The 17545-nt window shown below is 41.8% G+C and overlaps 1 protein-coding gene across 5 annotated transcripts in view; it reads left to right on the top strand.

Moving 5' to 3' along the window:
* The window catches only part of LOC121001078 (cadherin-10-like), a 461949-nt gene that overhangs the window by 339837 nt on the left and 104567 nt on the right, over positions 1-17545 (top strand). For 4 of the 5 annotated variants that reach the window (XM_040431980.1, XM_040431979.1, XM_040431981.1 and 1 more), the window contains 2 exons: positions 660-913; positions 3798-3934. In XM_040431980.1, coding sequence (XP_040287914.1) covers positions 660-913; positions 3798-3934 — 391 coding nt within the window. Of the gene's footprint in view, positions 1-659; positions 914-3797; positions 3942-17545 lie in introns of all 5 variants that reach the window. The other variant, XM_040431978.1, reaches the window with a different exon arrangement.

Consider the following 17545-nt stretch of genomic DNA (forward strand, 5'->3'; position numbering starts at 1 on the left):
TGGACTACAATCTACAGTAATACATAAGTAGTAGGAATTCAGATTACTAGTTTTTATTTTCCTATTGCTCCCTTTTTTCCCACCGTAAACATTTAAAGCTGTATTGAAATACATTGTCATGGCTGCCATGCATGTACAGGGGTCCACTCCATTATGTTGGCATGGCACAGCAGTCTGGACTGTGTTTGGTGTCCTAGCTCAGCCCCATTCTCTTCAATGGTCCCTAGCCATGTGACCGATAAATGTGATATCACAGGATAGGCCATCAATATAAATAACCACTTTAATTGGAATCCTCTGGAGAAACTTACCATCCATCTATTCTTACCATCCATATGGAGACCCTTTGGTGAAGTGTTTCACCCAATGCAAGTCTGCTTCTAAATTCCATGTAATATTCTACTTGACCTAATGGTATATTCATTTGCTTGCACAATTTTACCTCCGGCTTTTACTAAGCAGTTTTTCAATGAAGATTTCAATGGGGTGTTCACACGGCAGATTTTTAAGCAGAATTTTGGAGCAGATAGCTGTGCCAAAACTTAAATACACAGATAGGAAGACAGTGAGAATTGGAGAGAGGTGTTTATTATTATTGGGCATTGTTCTAGATATGTTCATAAATTATTAACATTTTCTACTTTTATTTTTGTACACAGAAATTGGATTATGAAAGTAAAAGACTGTACTCCTTAAAAGTGGAAGTTGAGAATACACATATCGATCCCCATTTCCACTATCTTGGTCCTTTTAAAGATACTGCAACCGTAAAAATATCAGTAGAAGATGCTGATGAGCCTCCTATTTTTGGCCGACCTAGCTACATGTTTAAAGTTCATGAGGATATTGAACTTGGGACTATAATTGGAACAGTGATGGCAAGAGATCCAGACACCATTTCTAGTCCTATAAGGTAAATTTACTTTTACTGAGTGAAACCTTCAATGTTTCTTTCCTTCAAGCTTATTGTGCAGTATAAGGAATGGTATTTCCTGGGATTCCCTGGTTAAATGACCCAATTAAGATTAAGATATATATATAGCATGAATTTCCATTTGCAGAAATGTCTACAAAATATACGCCATAGGAGAACATACTCTCTGCTGTCTTGGCATTCAAGAGCTCTAAAGGGGTTGGATACAGTACTAGGAGACCTCAGCATGTCATGCACAATTTTCCGGGGTATTTGGGGCACTTTTGATTTAGGTCATATTTATTTGGAGTCTTCGACCAAATCTGATGGCCAAATTGATACTAATAATAATTTCAGGAATTTTTCTCATCTGTACTATTACTTATAATATGCTGCCATTTAATAGGGCAGCATATTATAGTGACTGATTAGCTTAAAGTCAGTGTAACATTCAGCTATTTTATGTAACATTTTAAAATTGTGATTGTTGACTAGTGTTGAGCAAAGTTATCAAATATTCGACTTCGCCGAATTTCATTTCTTTGTATGTAACAGGCACAATGACAGAGAACGGTGATTGCGCCGTCCCCGTCATTGAACTCCTCAGATGCTGCGTTCATCACTAATCGAGTCATCTGAGATTAACATTGAAGGCTTTCAGGTACCATTCGGAACCGAAGCCGAGTTTGGTTCCAAGTTTTAAAGTGGTTTTCCACTTTAAAAATCAAATATCGAAGTTATACAATTAAATCTCGCTTGACTTTGCGAATAACTGACCTCGCCTCATCGGAGGCCATACATTTTAATGCTGTATGGAGACAGATCTCCATACAGCATTAAAGGGTTTTTCTCATCTGAGACAATGGGGGCATATCGCTATGATATGCCCCCATTATCTTATAGGTGCGGGTCCCACCACTGGGACCCGCACCTATATTGAGAAAGGAGCCCCGAAAGTGGAGGAGAGTGCACTACGCATGTGCAGCAGCCCTCCATTCATTTCTATGGGGCCGTCGAAAATAGCCGAGCGCTAGCTCGGCTATTGCCATCTGCCCCATAGAAATGAATAGGAGCATGGGCCGCGCATGCGTGGCACGCTCCCATTCACTTCTATGGGAGAGGCGGGGATTAGCGATTGGTGGTGGACGAACCCTGGGAAATCTGGGGTCCTCCAGCCACAGCGCTTCCAGTGGTGGGACCCACACCAATCAGAAAATGGGGGCATATCCTAGCGATATGCCCCCATTGTCTAAGAGGGGAATGCCCCTTTAATATGAAGTTGTGAACAAAATGACTTCGGATCTATGATCCAAAGCTCTCTTCACTCATCACTAATATTCACCATATCCAATTTGAGGGTAGAGGCCGCTGTGCCCATTTTGATTGAAGACACCAGACATCATACGTCACCCCGTGCAAGATTTCCAATGGTATCTTAAATCAAGATGGCTGCAGGGTCCTTTTCGAACACACATGAATGAGGTGAGTATTTTTTTTGCCTTGCCATTTCAGGGAAAATGTATGTGTTACCATGAACCGCGAGGAAATTCGGCTTTGAGGCAAATCTAATTTTTCCTGAAATTCGGATTATAGTCAGTTTGTTTTGACTAGTGTTGACCTATGATTATAACTACAAACCAGAACATACAATTTTTTTCTGCAGGATAAAAGTTTTGATGATCTTGCTGAATCTGAAGTCAAAATTGCATTTTTAATAAATGTAACCTAAAAGATATATAGGTACATGTTATGTGGTTCTATTTTAAATACACTGCCTGTCCTCTCTTTTACAATTTGAGCCCGATGAATCCTGGCATTGTCATCTTGGAATATGCCTGTGCCATCAGGGAAGAAAAAATCCATTGATGGAATAACCTGGTCATTCAGTATGTTCAGGTAGTCAGCTGACCTCATTCTTGGAGCACATACTGTTGCTGAACCTAGACCTGACCAACTGCAGCAACCCCAAATCATAGCACTGCCCCCACAGGCTTGTACAGTAGGCACTAGGCATGATGGGTGCATTACTTCATGTGTCTCTCTTCTTACCCTGATGTGCTCATCACTCGGGAACAGGGTAAATCTTGACTCATCAGACCACATGACCTTCTTCCATTGCTCCAGAGTCCAATCTTTATGCTCCCTAGCAAATTTAAGCCTTTTTATCTGGTTTGCTTCACTGATTTGTGGTTTTCTTATGGCTACACAGCTGTTCAGTCCCAATCCCTTGAGTTCCCTTCGCATTGTGCATGTGGAAATGCTCTTACTTTCACTATTAAACATAGCCCTGAGTTCTATTGTTGTTTTTCTTCAATTTGATTTCACCAAACGTTTAAGTGATCGCCAATCACGATCATTCAGGATTTTTTTCCCGCCACATTTCTTCCTCGAATACAATGGGTCCCCACTATCCTTCCAGTTTTTAATAATGTGTTGGACAGTTCTTAACCCAATTTTAGTAGTTTCTGCAATCTCCTTAGATGTTTTCTCTGCTTAATGCTTGCCAATGAGTTGAGCCTTCTCAAACAGACTAACATCTTTTCCACGACCACGAGATGTGTCTTTCAACATGGTTGTTTAAGAAATGAGAAGCAACTCATTGCACCGGTTGGGGTTAAATAACTTGTTGCCAGCTGAAAGATAATCACCCATGCAGTAATTATTCAATAGGAAGCTCATACCTATTTGCTTAGTTAAATGCAGGTGGCAACTTATTTTTTTTGGACAGACAGTGTATATTTAAACATATATTGAATATTTGAAGTATTTTTTTATTTAGTTTTTATGGAAACTTGGTGGAAGCCAGCCATATTTATGAATACTTAAATACCAATTATAGTAATATTAAAATATATCTTATAAACATGTTTTTTTTTTCTGCTAGGTTCTCTCTGGATCGACACACTGACCTTGACAGAATTTTTAATATACACTCAGGAAATGGATCAATTTATACAGCAAAACCTTTGGACCGTGAAATATCCCAGTGGCATAATCTAAGCATCATAGCTACGGAAATTAGTAAGCTATTTCATAATCATACTTGTTTACTGTGTATTCTTCATTGCACTATCATCAATTGCTCTAATCGCCAAAATCCTATTCTGTGACCGTAATATCTTTAAAAATGATGAGCTTCAAAGGAACAACTTACTTGTAAATTCAGATGGAGTGTTTGTTGAAACTCAGAATTTCCCTTAGGTCACACTTTGATTCTCTCTGATTGTCAATGCCATTCTTTCCATCTAAAGGCTTTTATTTTTATTCAATCTCTAAGTGGTGTACATGTAACCTTTGGGACAATGACCTATGAGGTCTGTGTTATTTCAATACTTTTTTCGCCCTAATGCACATTATTTAGTGGTTCCACTTTAATGATCACTATGTATGTCAGGGAGGATACATCACTGTTTTTTTTGCGGCTATAAAAGATTGGTCTTATGATACAACTATTTTCACATTTTCATCACTTGAAATTGAAACAAGAAATGCTATGAGAGGCAATATTTTCTGTGTTTTTGTGCAAGTTCGATATAATCTTTTCCTGTTTATCAAATAGCCTTTACACTAAGCAACTTTTTCTGTTTTGCAAAATTCTTTGGTGCAGCTCTGTTCTGTGTATTAAATATATAAGCCTCTGTTAATAAAGGTGTAAACAAAAATATAATATCAAATTTTCATGTAAATATGTGAAGTTCAATTCTTACCCACCCTGGTTAATATGCTAAAATAGGCGTAACTAATAATATATTCTATTTGCAATAATAATATATTCTGTGGCACCTTACACTTCAGTGCATACATATATACGGAAAATCAGACAATCTGGTAAAATGGTGTAAAGCAACATTTTAATACACCTATTGGTGAAAAAAAAGCACTAGGGAGGAAGAAGAATGGTTCTCACATGACCCTGAAAGGAAGTGGAGGGAATGGCTTGCCCTGATTGGCTCCCAGGCTGACAGACAGACTGGATGAGCCAATCAATGCTGCAGTAGGCAGTGAGGTGCCCTACCAGAATGAGCAGAAAGTCATTTTGTGTGGATTGTGAATGAGGGTGGTTGGGTCTTACAGTGTCTGCCAAAAAGACATAGGGAATCAGGGAGAGTGAAAAAAAAACATTCAGGGACTAGTGTTGGGCACAAATATTCGAATAGCGAATATTAATCGCAAATATCAGCACTTCGAGAATTCACAAATTTTTAGAATAAATTGATATATATTTCGTAATTTCGAATATTCTAGATTTTTTTTATCAGTAACCTCTCTTCTTGCTTGTGGGCCAAAGAGAAGGCTGCAATGTATTTGTCTGAGCTTAGCAACATCCCTAGCAACCAATAGGAAAGTTGCCTACCCCTTACTATATAAGAAACTCCCCAGCAGCCCTTGTATGCAGTATTTTTCAGTTCTGAGAGAGACAGCAGTGGTATTGCTGGGCTCTCTGCTTTCCAGTGTCATTACATTAGATAGTTAGTTAATTAGCTTATATATATATAATACAGATAGTTAGTGGGAGATAGTCAGTGTAGGTTATATCCTGATATAGTGTAGCTGATAGGTTCTGCTGTCCATACATACATGCTACATACATAGTGCTGTATGTATGTATTTATGTATGTATGCTACATACATACATACATAATGCTGTGGTGTCACAAGTTCACAACAATTCATAGTGCACCAATCACTAATAAGCAGTTAGACCTGTTAAAATGTCAAGGTCCACGTATTGCGCCACAATAATCGCATCATTAGTGCCCATTGTAATGTTGTGCCAACCATTTTCTCCTGTCTCAGGAAATTTCTAGCAGCTTGAAAAATTTAGCTATAGTGACCCATGCCTGTATTTTACACGCATTACGCAAATATTACATTGCACATTTTTCGCGATCAAGAAAATAATCTCTAATTCTCAAATATATGACGAATATTCTACCAAATATTTGCGAAATATTGCGAATTCGAATATTGCCCCTGCCGCTCATCACTATCAGGGACAGTCAGAAATCAATTAAGCTTATACTCTCCTGAGAAGTGAGGAGCCCAGGCTGCCTTTGTCTCCTAGCAGAACTGCAGTTGGGGGAGGGGGAGGCAGCATCAGTGGAGAAGGCGGTAGCAGCAGTAATAAAATGCAGGGTCACGACTACATCATGATCTGATGTGTGGGTTAGGCCCAAAACTTGCCAGAGCTGCCTGTAGCTCTGTGCGAGCAACTCCCATATGGTATTTTTATTACGCAAAGCAGGCACCAAAAAACACAGCGATGTGCAAGATATGCAGAATTATAAAATAAGCTTTGGCTGATCAAATACAATTATCAGAGGTCTATTGCACAAGATTAGGCGGCATCACTGGTTCCTTTGGGAAACACAACTGGCCAGCATTCCTAAACAGAACAAGTCTGTCCTTCTTCTCCAGATCCTCTTTCTGACAGCCATCCCATTTCCCTAAGCAATAAAAAATCTTTGTCATCATCACCTTCTTCTCCTGCTAAGACTCCTGCTTGTCCTCAATTTGTGAGACATCTATAATAGAACATTTGTCCATGAAAAAAACTTTTTTCCACCAGCAATTAGCTTGTCTACAACCAAACACCCATCCTGGCCATGCTGCTGGTGGTTCACTCACTTCATTACCATTGTAAAAGTGTAAATTCTCATGTGACAGAGAATGTCGGCCACTCCTTGTGACTCTAACTGTGCTGCAAGCTGCAATCCACGAAGGACACCTGGAGCAGTTGTTATGGGCAGGGACAATACATTTCTCTCACGGCCCACTGGGTTAAAAAAAATATTACAGCAGTGGAGAGGCAGCACCCAAACAACATGGCCAGGTCCCTTTGATCCCCTTGTATTGACCTGGCTTCAACAACAAGCACTTATCTGCCACCTCCTCCTCCATGGACACAGTATGGTCCCCAACAGCAGCATTGCACAGCATCACTTACACTACCCCTCCTTCTTATCACATGTGTCATGCGCTGAAGCTGATCAGCTTAGGCAACAGTAGCCATACTGGTGAGCATTTGCAGCACATTGCTGGCTGTTACTCCACGGACTCCAACTGGACAAGGTGGTTAGCTACAATGGCCCCAAGAACCTAGCCAACTTGAAGTTGGGGGAAATAACACATGCTCCCTGCATGGCCTTTTTAAAAAAAAAATGCATTGGCTTGTGCAAGGTGCTGGTAATGTCCTGTAGACTGTCTCTCTTTTCAGCCATTTTTCACATGGTGAGGAACCCTCTGCTGCAGTCAGAATGGTCCGCAACTACACCAGTTTCAGATGTTCCAACTCACTGGAATTCAACCTTGCACATACTCGAGTGTCTGCATGAGCAATAGAAAGCCATGAACAATTTGGTCAAGCACCAGACCACCTAAGCAGGGAGTGCATGTTGTTTCCAGTTCCGGCAGTGGAAGCTCATGCCGTTCATGCTGCAGTTGTCCCTGACTCCCTCATTGTATGTCAGGGGCAACTGTATTTTTGAAAATAGGTTGATGACGATGACAGTGACAGCTGCTAGAACACCCAATTGTCTTAGTGAGGGTGGCGCTGGAAAGAACTGGCTCCTCCAGGATGCTGGCCAGAATGGTGAACTGTAGACTCGCTTGCATAAGCAATGACGGGCCATTCAGTAAAATCAAGCAGTCTGATGATTACTGGATAGCAATGTTTTTAGACCCTCGCTATCAAGGCAAAATGGGGGAATGTTTTCCTCTCTCCTAAAGAGAGGGCAAATGATGTTATAACCCGAAACACTGTGTACTCAGATTGCCACAGTTTACAGCGAGCAGATGCTTGCTGCCAGCATGTCTGAAAGGGAAGCCTCTCTCTGCCCCCCACAGAGTCACCACCCTCCTACTGCCACAAGCAGCATACATTACAGCAGCTATTTCAGTCTCTTAAACATTATAGAGCAGATTTTCCATGTGACACACCAGGCTGAGGCCAGACAGCAAGCCGACAGCTCCCATCTAAATGCCCAGGTTCAGGTCCACTTATAATCTGGCCAGTCTCTGGTGTATACCCTGTTCCCTGACCCCATAGATTTCTGGCCAGGCAGACTGGAACAATGGCCCAAATTGGCATAATATGCTCTCTTTCTCCTTTCTTGCCCAGCCTCCAGTGTCATCTCGGAGAGGATTTTCAGTGCCACGGGGGGTGTGGTGACTAATGTTGAGTGAAGAAAAAAAGAATTTGAAGAGGAATTTAGTCAGGACAGTATTGAAATTGATTAATTTAAGAATATTGGAGATGTAGAGTGCAGGGGCAGTGCAAGGAGACTTATGCTTCTTTATGCTTCTTTAGTTTTATTTATTTATTCCTACATTTACTTATTTCTACATCAGCCATAAATGTTATTCAAAACCAACAAGAAGGAAGCCTTTATTATTCTGGTGCCAGCATGCCAATCAATTCAATCCAGTCTGCATCACTTAGGGGGCCAGGTTTTAATGAGGACCATCCTCATCTTTTGTTGCCTTTACTTCTTCCAAATCATCCTTCAAAGTCTCCACGTCCTAGAAAAGTCTGCAAGATACAGAGAAAGGAAGAGCTGGATGTTCCTGAAGACATATTCTCATGATATTATATGATGTGGAAAAAGAAGACAACTAAATGGCAGAAAAAGAGATTCCACCTGTAGGGCAGGAGAGCAAAGGGTTGGAGAAGTGGGTATGTCAGAGCTGATTAATATTAAGTGTTTACTGTCAAACTGCAGAAGATTACAGGCAACAACAGTAATAATATGCATATTGTCCCCCCACCTAACCAGCCAAACCGCATACCAGAAACAGACCCTGTTTAATGGTGCCGCATGGCAATTAACAATGAAAAAGGACTATACAGAACGGTCTTCATTAATAAATTAAAGGCAGCCATGGGCTAATTGGCCATGCAGTTCTTCATCACAGCATGGCTGAAACCCACCCTCAGTACGGCAGCTCTGTGTAGCCATACCCTAAGGCAGAGTCGCCTGGGTATACCTGATTTATAGCGATTTGGGAGTTATATTTATGCAATGTGCTATAAAAACAACAAACAAAGGCGCACCATAGGGTAAGTATGTTCAAATTGGTTACTGTTTCCAAGGTTTCCAAATGGAGGCTTACCTTATTAGGTTGTGCTTTGTATATGCACAACACTAATGTAATCATTTTGGTCCTTCGGATATGCAGCCGCAGATGGATCTCCCCACAGGAAATGCCCTTCTTCCAGGAGGATAATTTACAATATTGTATTGGTATTAATGCATGGCACAAAAGTCCTCATGGCCCAAAACGTATAGGAAATCTTGCTTTAATAATCCAATGCGTTTAGAGATATAACTTCCCCTTCATCAGGTAGAGAATTGCTTATAAGGAAGTTGTCCTCTGCCAGTTTGCAAAACATCACTTTTTTGCCAAAATGAACCAAGCCTTATTCGAGAGGATTTTCACACTCCTCCAACTGAGGCCGATGAATAGATCTGGCCTTGGTGGCGGTGCCCCATTTTGCCACTGTTGCTGTCTGCCTGCCTGCTGACCATAATCCCACAGCTGCCATTGTGCCACTGCTGCAGTCTTCCGACCATCATATTCTGTAAGGCTGCTGCTGCCTCCATCATGCCGCTGCCATAATCATGCCACTGATGCGACCAGCCAAACATCATGTTCTGTAAAGTTGCTGCTGCCTCCATCATGTCACCATCACCATCATGCCACTGCTGCGGCCTGCCAACAGTCATCTTCCATTGTGTTGCTGCTGCCTTCATCATGATGCTGCCTGCCTGCCTACATGTACTATATAGCTGCTGCTTCTGCTCCTCGCTGCTAATCCTCTACTGCCACCACTATTAATGCAAAGTATCTGCCATTACTACCACCACTTCTACTACTATAACTACTACTACTCATAGATAGCCTTATATGTTCCATGCTATGCTGCTTCTGCTGCCACTACTAGTGCAGCTGATTGCCACTATATCTGTACCATACCCTTTCCAAATCCACACTGTATTGCTACTCCTCCCAAAGGGAGAAGGATACATGTCAGTTTGGTCCATAGATAAACTTGGAAAAGGAATAAGTAAGCATCTTTGTTATATAGTTACATAGTTAATACGGGTGAAAAAAGATATGTCTATCAAGTTCAACCAATAGAAAGGTAGGGACGTGAATCCAATAAGGAAGTCTCAGATTTCCACACGTTTTCATAAGCATTAATGTCATTTACTTTTGAGAATTCATCTAAACCCTATGTCGCCACCTGCAATGATTTGATTTCCCATAAGAGGATATGAAAATAAGCACTTAGCAACCCCTGTGTCTAATGCCACCAGATGTAAGGTAGTTTTCCTATAAGTAGATGTTCAAAATTTTAAACAGGTTGAACATTGGCTGAACATTTGCAAAGATCGAACATTGAGTTATAGGATTGCTACCTTACATCTTGTGGCATTAGAAGCAGAGCTTGTTAAGAGCTTATTTCCATATCCTCTTCCCAGAATTCCAGAGGAGCGTTGCCTGGCCTATAAGACTCCTCATGATGCTCTCTATAAGAAGATATAGTATCATTCAAATTGATTTAACATGGAAACAGTCCTGTAAATTAAAAATGCATGCCAGAGTTTGAACAGTGGTGTTATTATCAGTGTTGTTTGTCTAGCATTTTATTTGTCATAATCCTGAATCTGTAACTAATGCATAAAAATGTAAGAATTTAGAAGCTTTTGTGGGAGTATGTATATATATAGCAACATAGTATTAGCTTGCCTAATTATAGCTTGCATCATTCTCAAAGTGCAGCATTTCTAAGTGCACTAGAGATATTCAGGAGACTAACACAGCTTTCCACTGTAGCAGAACTTCATCTGTGTTTTTGGTGGCTACTCATACATTCTGCTTCAAAACAGTTAAGGAATTTGTTAGACAGGTTTTTGCTATTTTCTGATTGCAAATGAGCATAGGGCCATTAAGGTGTTAAATTTGTTGTTGGGGAGGAGCTTTTGTGGGAGTGTGTATATATAGCAACATAGTATTAGCTTGCCTAATTATAGCTTGCATCATTCTCAAAGTTCAGCATTTCTAAGTGTACTAGAGATATTCAGAAGATACTCAGGAGGTAATCTGGAGGTGGATACAATCTAAAAAAAAGCAAGATTTGTTTGTTTAAAATCTTTCCCCTCTTTAAAATGGCAGACCTGGTTCAGTGCAGGAATTGTTGTGCTTTTATTTCATGTTCCACTCTTCGGAGGTTTGGATGCTGTCTGATCTGTAGGCAGCTCTCCATAATGCAGCAGGAATTTTTTTTTCAAATCTGAGATTTGTAAATTAAATATTAGACAAACTCAGGCTGGGAATGTTGCAATGCCACTGCCACAGAGGCCCCCTAGAAATGAAAGATGGGTTACTGTAGGGTCTGGTAGATATAGAGTTGTTGATAGACTGTCCCACAGTCTGTGGCTCTCCATAATTCATTTGCAGCACTTTCAGAGTGCAAGAGCAACACAGAGCATGGCTCAGGCACAGTGGGTAAGGAAAAATCATCTCCTATGCCTAAGGTATGCAAGACTGCAGCCAAAGTCAAAAATGATAAGGTGAGGACTGATAGTAAGCAGCTGTTGGTGGGAGATTTTATCATAAGAGGTGTGAAGTTTGAGGAAAATGGTTATGTGAAATGTCCTCCTGGTGCTACCGCTAGCAGGGAAAGATGAAGTATCCTTAATTTTGTTAAGCAAGCAAAGCAGGAAAGGGAGGTGGATGTTATTATCCATTATCTGGCTTGCAATGAGGTTTCAAAGGTGAAGGAAGCTTTTCACATACTTGGTAAGGATATACGGGAGGTTGCATCGACTGTTTCATTCTCTGCAGTTTTGCCTGTGCATTACCTTCAGCATGACAGGCAGATGTGCATTAAGAAATTCAATGTATGGCTTGGTGAATGGTGTCTGAACCAAGGGTTTGGCATTGTGTATCATGTTAGCTCTAGTTGGAACGGAAAAGAACTGTACAAGAAAGATGGTTGGCATCTTTCTCTCAAGGGAACGAATGTCCTCAGTGAACAGTTCAAAGTATTTGCTAAGGAGCATTTAAACTAGGAAAGGGGGGGGGCAAAATAGTGATAATCCATCAGTCCGACTGCCCCCCGGAACAATGCCAAAAGATGCTAGTAGCACATAGGTTAAGAAATTACAAGCTCAGAGTCTTGTCTACAAATTCTCGCAGTTTAGGGAATAAGATCAATGAACTTGAGTCTATAATAGCATTTGAGAATGTAGATTTGTGGCTGTTACTGAGACATGGTTCAATGAGAGTAATGACTGGGATATAAAAATACCAGGGTTCTCTCTAAATATCAAAGACAGAGAAGCCAAGAAAGGGGGAGGGGTGGCCCTGTATGTGAAAGATAGCATAACATCTAATCTAATACAAGTTAGCGAGATCACATCACACAAAAACTAAAGTTTTAGATTTTAGAAAAACAGACTTTTCTAAAATTAGATTAGTGGTATACGAGTCCCTATCAGATTGGAACAGTTTCAATGGAGTCCAGGAGAAACGGGACTACTTAAAAGTGGCACTATTAATGGCAACAGATTAGGCTTGTCAGTAAAAGCAAAAAAAAAGGAAGAGACCACTGTGGCACTCATCAGAAGTGGTCAAAATTATTAAAAACAAAAAGATAGCATTTAGTAATTATATTTAAAAAAAAAAGAGGATGACAGGGAAATGTATAAGATTAGGCAGAGAGAGGCCAAGCAAGTTATAAGAGCTTGTAAAGCACAGGTAGAGGAGAAATTAGCTCAGTCAGTGAAAAAAAAGTGATAAGACATTCTTCAGATACATAAATGAAAAAAGGAAATTAAAACAAGGAATTACCAAATTAAAAACAAAAGAAGGAAGGTATATGGAAGAAGATAAAGAACTAGCTGACTGCCTCAGTGAATACTTCTGTTCAGTTTTTACAAAGGAAAATGAAGGAAAAGGACCTCAGTTAGGAAGGACGACTAATGAATCTTTTGATGCATGTGTCTTTACAGAGGAAGAGGTTCTAAGTCAGCTGTCTAAAATTAATACAAATAAGTCACAGGGGCCTGATGGGATACACCCAAAGCTATTAAAAGAGCTCAGCGGTGAACTAGCAAAACCATTAACAGATTTATTTAACCAATCACTGGTAACAGGAGTCATCCCAGAAGATTGGAAATTAGCAAATGTTGTGCCCATTTACAAGAAAGGTAGTAGGGCGGAATCGGGCAACTATAGGCCAGTAAGCCTGACATCAATAGTGGGGAAATTAATGGAAACCATACTTAAGGAGAGGATTGTGGACCATCTAAAATCCCATGGATCGAAAGATGAAAAACAGCATAGGTTTACTTCAGGGAGATCGTGTTAAACTAATCTTATTGATTTTTTTTATTGGGTGACTAAAATAATAGATGGCGGAGGTGCAGTAGACATCGCTTATCTAGACTTTAGTAAGGCTTTTGATACTGTCCAACATATAAGGCTTATTAATAAATTGCAGTCTTTGAGCTTTGACTCCCATATTATTGAAAGGATTAGGCAGTGGCTGAGGGACAGACAACAGAGGGTTGTAGTCAATGGAGTATATTCAGACCAATCTTGTTACCAGAGGGGTACCTCAGGAATCTGTTCTGGGACCCATATTGTTTAATATCTTTATCAGTGAAATTGCAGAAGGCCTCGATGGTAAGGTGTGTCTTTTTGCTGATGACACAAAGATTTGTAACAGGGTTGATGTTCCTGGAGGGATACACCAAATGGAAAAGGATTTAGGAAAACTAGAGGAATGGTCAAAAATCTGGCAACTAAAATTTTATGTTGATAAGTGCAAGATAAAGCACCTGGGGCGTAAAAACCCAAGAGATAAATATAAAATCATTGATACAGTCCTAACCTCATTATCTAAGGAAAGGGATTTAGGGGTCATTATTTCAGAAGACTTAAAGGTAGGCAGACAATGTCATAGAGCAGCAGAAAATGCTAGCAGAATGCCTGGGTGTATAGGGAGAGGCATTACCAGTAGAAAGAGGAAGGTGCTCATGCCGCTCTACAGAGCACAAGTGAGACCTCATTTGGAGTATTGTGCGCAGTACTGGAGATCACATCTCCAGTAGTGATGAGCGGCAATATTCGAATTCGCGATATTTCACGAATATTTGGATGAATATTCGCCATATATTCAAGAATTCGCGAATTCATGATCTCTAGGCATTATTTTCTTGATTGCGAAAATTCGCATAAAATTCGCCTAAAGAATTTGCATAAAAATTTGCATGAACTGGTATTTTAAAAAAATGGAAAATTCGCGATTACGAATATATTTTGCGATATTCTAAATATTCGCAAATTCTCGAAGTGCCGATATTCGCGATTAAAATTCGCAATTCGAATATTCGTGATCAACACTAATCTCCAGAAGGATATTCATACTTTGGAGAGAGTTTTTAGAAGATCTACTATACTAGTACATGGATTGCAGGATAAAACTTACCAGGAAAGGTTAAAGGACCTTAACATGTATAGCTTGGAAGAAAGACGAGACTAGGGCCGGCGCTTCCATAGAGGCAAGGGGAGCAATTGACCCTGGGCCCCCGAGTCCTTAGGGCCCCCCCCGCGCCGGCCCGCAACTAACTATAGGCAGGACAGTCAGAGTCACACGGAGATGAGAGCTTCCATTGTGGAAGCGCTCATCTCCAGTCATCTGTATCGCCGTCCTCAGGACAGCGATACAGATGGCTGTGCAGCAGGGCAGGGGAGGGAGAGGTGTGTCCCTTCCCCTTCCTCTGATAGGCAGCAAGCACGAGGCCGGCAGCCTATCAGAGGCCGGCGCAGGCGGCGCAATGACGTCATCGCACCGCCTGAGCCCTGAGCCGTACAGCGCAGGACACACAGGCCGGAAGAGGCCTGCATCACATCGCTGCCAAGGAGGTAAGATTAGTGTTTTGTTTTTTGTCAATACTGGTGGCTACTGGCACACGATGGGGGGGGCTATGGCTACTGGCATATGATAGGGGGGGCTATGGCTACTGGCACATGATATAGGGGGGCTCTGGCTACTGGCACATTATTGGGGGACATCTATGGGGTCACTTCTTACTGGCACATTATTTGTGGGTACTATAGGGGCATCTACTGAGGCCACAAAGAACAGTTATTTTATATGGGGGATCTGTATAGGGGCATTTTATACTGGGACACATTATGGTGGGTACTATGGGGAAGGGGGGAGAGGAACACTATGGGATCATCTACGGGGGCACTGAGAAGGGATATTTTATACTTACAAATTATGGGGGACACTGAGGGCATCTACTGAGGCAATATATATGGGGCATTTTATACTGGTACATTATGGGGGGCACTAGGAGGGGGAGAGGAGCACTATGGGGGCATTTACTGGGGCACTATATAGAGGTATTTTATACTGGCACATTATGGGGGCACTATGGGGACATTAGCTCAACTGGGGGCATTACAAGGGGGTATTTTTTGCACTGTCACATTATAAGGAGAATTATTACTACTGGGGGGCATTATGGTGGGCTTTATTACTCCCCCATGGTATGAGCCCCCTAGTAGCAGCACCAGCCTCTCCCTGCTCTGCTATCCCTCTGTCCCTTTTCCAAATCCTTATTATGAAATCTTTCTCATTAGGATAAAACACATCAGCTCCGCCGAGCCCCCCAGCCAAAGTGTGGAAGTGGTGTCCGAGATCCCCAAGGGTCAATCCAAGTAATTGTAAGTTTTGATATGAAATATGTTTGTTATACACATATAGCCTACACTGTGCCCCACAATATACAGTTTCTTCTGTAAAAGTCATCAAGTGTCATGGGGGGGGCCCTTATTGTTTTTCGCCCCAGGGCCCAATTTCACCTAGAACCGGGCGAGACAGAGGGGATATGATATCAATTTTTAAATACATAAAGGGAAGAATCAACACGGTAAAAAAGGAGAGAATATTTAAAGGAAGAAAAACTGCTACAAGAGGACATTGTTTTAAATTAAAGGGGCAAAGGTTTAAAAGTAATATCAGGAAGTTGTAACGGTCACGTCCACACACACACAGGGGGAAGGGTAGTGACCACTGCGCTCCACCCTCACCCCTGGCCCTGCCTACTTGCCTCACGAGTCCTGATGACAGGGGACAACTGGACGGCAGTCCCTAACTTAGGATATGTGCAGGGAAGACAGACAAGACAAAATACGGAACATGAACGGACCGGGTCAGAACCCAGAGAGCTACGCAGTACAACGGATTAAGCAAAGAATGGTCAGGAGAAGCCGGGGTCAAATACCAGGAGAGTAGCGAAGTACAAGAGGAGTCCTAAGAGAGTAGTCAGGTGGGAGCCAAGGTCACAATACCAGGATGGATGCGCAGTACAGGAGGAGCAGGCAGAGGATCGTCAGGGAACAGGATCAAGTAAGTATTCAGTAGTCCAACAAATAGCCAGGAACCTAGAAATTAACAGGCAACCTGTGGCCAGCAGGCTGCCTGTATTTATAGTGGGGAGTGAGGGTCATGTGACGTGGCCAGCGTCACATGACCGACAGGCCAACCAGTCGAGCACCGAGTGATCAGCTCGGCGCTCAAGGCAGACTAGGAGCAGGGAACCACCCATCCAGCAACGCCGCCCTGGGAATGAGGTCAAGCACAAATCCTCATTCCCAAAGCTAAGCAACAGGTCTGCGGGCAATAGGGGACCGAGTGCACCTTCGGAACTCCGTGACAGTACCCCCCCTTTTACGAGGGGCCACCGGACCCAAGACTTCAGGCGATGGCTTTTCAGGGTGTTCTAAATAAAATTTACGAACAAGTCTAGGAGCATGAACCTCCCTAGCAGGTACCCAAGATCTCTCTTCAGGTCCATACCCCTTCTAGTGAATCAGGTACTGCAATGCATTACGCACCTTCCTGACATCCACTATTTTAGACACCACATACTCGACAGCATCATTAACAAGAACTGGCGGAGGCGAGGCTTTTGATGGTACTACCGGTTCAAAATATTTTTTAAGCAGAGATTTATGGAACACATTATGAATGTGGAATGACTCGGGCAGCTCCAACCTAAAAGATACCGGGTTAATCACTTCCGTGATCTTACATGGTCCAATAAAACGAGGAGCAAATTTTTTAGAAGTTACCTTGAGAGATAGATTCTTGGAGGACAACCATACTTTATCCCCAACCTGAAAGTTCACCCCCCTTGAACGTCTCCTATCGGCCTTGAGTTTTTGAGAACTTTGAGCCTTTTCTAGGTTCGATTGAACCCGGGCCCAAACTGTGCACAGTTTGGAGGAGAGTTTATCCGCTTCAGGGTTAGAGGAGGAGACGGACGACCCAGAATGAAAACGGGGATGAAAACCATGGTTACAAAAGAAAGGGGAGACCCCAGCAGAAGAATTGACACGGTTATTCAAAGCAAATTCAGCCAACGGAAGGAATTTGACCCATAATTGCTGGTCATCAGCAACATACAACCTCAAGAATTGTTCCACAGACTGATTAAGGCGTTCAGTCTGCCCATTACTCTCAGGATGGTAGGCGGAAGAAAAAGACAATGAAATTTTACATCTTTGACAGAAGGCCCTCCAGAATTTGGACACAAACTGCACACC

Source organism: Bufo bufo, chromosome 5 (assembly GCF_905171765.1).
Source record: "Bufo bufo chromosome 5, aBufBuf1.1, whole genome shotgun sequence".
Lineage (NCBI taxonomy): Eukaryota > Metazoa > Chordata > Amphibia > Anura > Bufonidae > Bufo > Bufo bufo.